General features: G+C 42.3%; 1 protein-coding gene across 3 annotated transcripts in view; it reads left to right on the top strand.

The window, feature by feature from the left end:
- pdgfab (platelet-derived growth factor alpha polypeptide b) overlaps nt 1-2,560 on the top strand; it is a 20,053-nt gene extending 17,493 nt beyond the window's left edge. For 2 of the 3 annotated variants that reach the window (XM_024273118.2, XM_024273120.2), the window contains exons 5-7: nt 336-462; nt 870-995; nt 1,574-2,560. In XM_024273118.2, coding sequence (XP_024128886.2) covers nt 336-462; nt 870-946 — 204 coding nt within the window. In that variant the 3' untranslated portion in view covers nt 947-995; nt 1,574-2,560. The remainder of the gene's footprint in view (nt 1-335; nt 463-869; nt 996-1,573) is intronic. The other variant, XM_024273119.2, reaches the window with a different exon arrangement.
- The last annotated feature ends 2,429 nt before the right edge of the window (nt 2,561-4,989 follow it).

Below are 4,989 nucleotides of genomic sequence, written 5' to 3' on the forward strand. Positions count from 1 at the left end.
TCAAAAACTCTAATTAGGACTTCAAGACCCAGTCTGATGAAAGTCATGTTTTTAAATGTTTTTACATGTTATTGTAGCATTTTTGGATTAAGGACAATCAACTTGAAATTGCTTCTAATGAGCTACTGCCGCTCTGCAGAAACTATGTCCTAGAAAGCAGCACAATTTTTTTTTATAATGCCTAAAAACCACTGGAAACACAGTCAAAATAGACCAAAAGATGATCGGAGTGGGTCAGTTCCTATCAGGAATGAGAGTCTATAGATGTGACACTGGTGACAAAGAACTTATCGCCAAAGATTGTTATTTATCTTTTTCAATATTTCTCTCTGTAGGTAGCCAAGGTGGAGTACATCAGGAGGAAACCCAAGCTGAAAGAAGTCCTTGTGTGGTTAGAAGACCACCTGGAGTGTGTGTGCACATCGCAGCATCATGTATTAGAGCACTCAGATGCAGACACAGGTAAATGTGACACTTGTTGCAGAGTTTCTGCAGCCGAATCGTTCTCCCTTCTTTATGTGCGTCTCTCCCCGGCTTTGCATCGACTGACTTGATAATCACCGAACAGACACGTCCACCTGCTGAAAAGCTCTAAAGCTTCCTGCTTGTGCTTCATTTGGGACAGTTTGTGCAAAGGTGTGTTCAGAGGCTGCTTGGCATGACGGCAAATAACTGCCATTTCCTGAAGCTTTCCTCTCCTTGGGAGTAGATAAGTGTTGTAATGTGTTCGCTGACAAGGCATGCGAAGAATTCCTAGTTATATCTTTGCACTTTTCTGTCTCAAGGCTGTTGTGCTTTTTTTGTCTCAGAAACCCTGCTTTTTGCTTTTAATCCTCCTGCCTATCCACCCTTCTCAACTGTATTTTCAGGCCATCGTAGGGCTAAAGGTAAAAAAAGGAAACCTAAAATACTAAGGCCCAGCAAGGACTTATTGGTGACAAAATAAAGTTGATCTCATTACCCAAAAATCTACTGGAGGGCCGAGGAGGGAACAGGTAGGACTCGTGCGCTGACGTCTCACGTTTTTGGTGTTTCACCAGCCCAATCAGGGCACAAGGAGGGCCTGTCAATCACTGTCACCAGTCACATCACACAGCCAATCGGTGTGAGGAGGGCTGATGAGCATGATCCCCAAAGCTGCATGTTGAACTTGTGGTCTGCTGAGCACACACACTTCCCATATTTGCTCTTTGTGTCATGCTTCAGTGTTTTTGCCTCTTTTTCTGTTGCATTGTGCTGTAAAACCACAGTTTGTACAGTTTCTTGAAAAGACACCCCTTCTCTTTGTGTGTTTGTTTTGTTTGATGATGCCAACTTGTCATTGAATTTTTTTTGTGTGTGTTTCTGTTCTTGCACGCTCACAAAACAAAGTGCAAAACGAAGGGCTGAGTGTTGAACATTTGAAAAAAAATCAGAATTTATGATCCTCGTCATTTGTCAAAGAAGTAATCTTGCTGTTAAGATGCATGAATTAATTTTAAAAAATGTCCTCTTATTAATGAGTGAATGCATTTTTTCCAGTTGCCTTTTCACTAATTTTCATTTTATCCCCTTTTTTTTCTCTCTTGTATAGTGGATGTGAGGTGAGACCGGTCAAAGCAAGGCACTTCTGCTTGGGAGGGACATAATAAAAGAGGACGCCACCAACAGGACACCTGCTCTGTCCTCTTTCCCATCGCCACGCGATTTTTGCTAAAGACTTTCCTAATAAAGTGGCTAAAAAAGAGACAACAGACTCAATCCAGAAAGATGCCAAAGGTGCTTAAAACAGGAAGAAGTCTGCCCCGTACCCCACCAGCTGAACTGTTCCACCGACTGACAAGAAGGTGCAGCTCGGGCAGGACAGAAAGATCCCGATGGGAGACGATGAAAGGGATTTGCGCTCCACTTTTTTGTTTGAAAGGACATCAGACTTTGATGGGAATCCAGCCCACCGACTCAACACGAAGGCCCTCCGTAATTTAAATGTGTCTCCCACACCCAAGAAGAAAAGAAAAAAGAGACAGGTTTTGGAACAATAATGCAAAAAGTGACAGACAGCAGATGGGTGTTGGAGATTTGCTCGGAATAAAAGCAAACCTTTATTTTTTCCAAGAACCTCCGTGACTTTGCTCACCTGCTATGTACAGTTTAAATTTAAAAACCGAGGATGCGCCGCTACTTACAAACTATTTATATGTGTGGACAATTTTTTTTTTGTCTCTTTCAATAGTTAAAAAAAGGCAGAAAATGTGTTTTTTTATGATCTCACAGAAATGCAAGTTGTCTGTGTGGTCTTTGTATTCTTCAGTATCACAATCTCAGTGTCAATTTGTTTTTTTTTTTAGTTTTTCTCTTTCAAAACCATGTTTCGTATTATATTGCAGTATATCTGATTGAACTTTTGCATATGGTTTGAATATGTGTGTGCAAGGAGGAGATGTGAAAGTCAGTACAGGAAGATGCTTTATTTTTTTTAATGAAATATATTATGCATACTTATATCCATACATGTCATTTGTCTTTGTTGTGGTTGAACGAAAACATTTCATCGGTTGGAAAAACTTAAAAAAAAAAAAAAAAAATGGAAAAAAGAGTCATGGCTGCCAGTCAGTGTTTGTTAGCTTGTTTACATCAGCTGTGAAAAAAGAAAGAAGGATAAAGGGATAAAGCAGCTCAGACAGGAATCTTAACAGCCAGTGGCTGAGTAATTTGGCTTATGCTGCAGTGGTTTAAGTGCCTCTATGGCACAATTCATTTTTCATATTAGGCAACAAAATCATAAAAGTGTTTTTTTTTATTTGGGTTAACCCTAATTTGGCATAAAAGAATACAAATCTGGAGTAAATATATAGAAATCTTGTTTATTGAAGTTCAATTTTTGTTTTAAACCTGCCTAATTTTGCCTTTTCTACTGCGTATAAATTGAAAATGCTATAAGTTTTAACAAACAGATTTATTCCACACAAGCATGAACATTCTACATTTATTTTATTTGAAGTGTGAATCAGACAAAACCCTCACAGAGACAGACGGCCTCTCTGCTCATAAAAGCAGGTTGTTTTATGCATCGCTAATGCTGATAAGGAAGTTGGCCGCCGCTTTGCTTCATAGCTTCATAAGCCCATATGTTGTTCTTGCAAAGAGCAAAGTCCATCTTAAAGAGTGAATGAGTGAGCAAAGTAAATGGACGAGTTCATGAATGGGCTCCTTGTTTAGTTAGGCTTAACTCCCCGGTTGACAGGAGAACAAATCACTCCACCCCGTGGAGGGACGTCTATGCGGCCGCGTACAATCAGGACGGATGATGATGTGCGCCGAGGTGGTCTGAAAACATTACAGTGCTGACCTGACCCTGCACTCCAGCGGAACAAACAAGTACTTTCCTGCTAGCTCTTCTAGCAGTGATAAATGTGCAATCTGGGCCAAAACAACAGTTTCTTCCACCCTGTTTTGCAATGAGAAGCCGTCTGGGGTTAGTCGGACTTACAGAGGCAGAGGGAATGAGTCACGGTTAAGCGAAAGACAGGCGAGAAATGCCTGATTGAGTCATGGCTGTATCAGTGTCTGTGGACATAGCATCACACAGCTGACCATGAGCAAACTAACCACTGCTGCTATATCTGAACCAGTGATGCTCCACCACTTTAGTAAACAAGGACCACACACGGAGCTATAGAATAGACTTTTATTAGATAAAAACCACTATTTTAATTTAATTTTTTAAACAAAAAAAAATATTTCCGCTGTTCAGTTTTATAAAAACTTAATTAAAGTTATTAGCATACTATGACACAAACCTAGGAGAAAGCTTTATGGTAATTTAAAGTGTATGAAATAAGTGACACATGTGCTCATATTGTGGACGCGAACAAGTGAAGCTGCCATGTCCTGATGCTGCCACTGCAGGCGAAACGGAAGCTGGATGTGAGGGCGGTGTACACAGGAAATGTGAGCTTTCTCAGGCTTGTGGGCCAAGCAGGAGCTGGGCTTTATTCCAGGATCTACCAGCAGCAGACGGTGCGTTCTGGGGGCTTTATTGCTTTTGCCCGAGCTCACTCTAATCCCAGGGCTGAGGGACATGAAAGTCTTTCTCCTTTGCACTTCCCAGCCGTACACCCGGCTTATTACCTCAATAGGGAGTCAGATAAAGAAAGGCAAAACATGAAAGAGAGTACGGATCAGAGACGCAGCGACTGGGCCAGCCGGTGGAACAGAGGATAAAGTCAATAAAGTAAAGATAAAAGGAAGAGCAGTGGCTTGATTGATTTTATTGTTTTTATCTGACCTGCACAGCTTTATTCACAGAGTCGTGGGGTGGGTTGAACTGGCCGGGGGGTTTGGAACGGTGAGTGCAGTGCATTCACAGTGCAGGGAAAGAAAAGCAATATGTCACGGTGGGGAAAACGGGAGGAGGAGTGGGAATATCCCCGAGGAGTGAGAGTCCAAAGGCTGGTGGAGGGGGGGCAAAAAAGAGGGAATGGAGTGGACTCAGGATGTGGGTAATCGGCACCACAGCAAGAAAGGCCAGACAGGTCAGCGCTTAAGTGGACGTGCTTTTATAAACAATGCCAGAGGGGCACCAGGGGGCAGGTAAGGTGTTAAGAGGGCTGCTGAATGGGCTTTATGTTTGATTGAGTGTGTAAAGAGTGCACATGTGTACCCGCAGGTTAGACATGCATCGAAAGTAAAATTTTGTAAAAATGTTAGGGACATTATCCATGTTCATTGGTAATTTGATTGACAGATTGGTTTGATTGACAGAAAAACTCCTCGTAATTACCTTTGACTATTTCCTTCCCAGAGTACAGATCTCTTTAACTTTTTGCCTCCTTCCTGTCCCCCTCTTATGTTTCTCCTCCCTGCCCCAGACGGTGGCCTCTGGGTTTTGAGGAAAGGCAGAGATGGCCTTTGAGCAAGGCGGCAGCAGGGTTTGTTTGAGGCCACAGCCGCATATGCAGGTCTTTGTTGTTTGCCGCTCCCTCATGTCTTCATACCCCCCTCCCCGTC

This window comes from Oryzias melastigma, linkage group LG8 (genome assembly GCF_002922805.2).
Source record: "Oryzias melastigma strain HK-1 linkage group LG8, ASM292280v2, whole genome shotgun sequence".
NCBI lineage: Eukaryota > Metazoa > Chordata > Actinopteri > Beloniformes > Adrianichthyidae > Oryzias > Oryzias melastigma.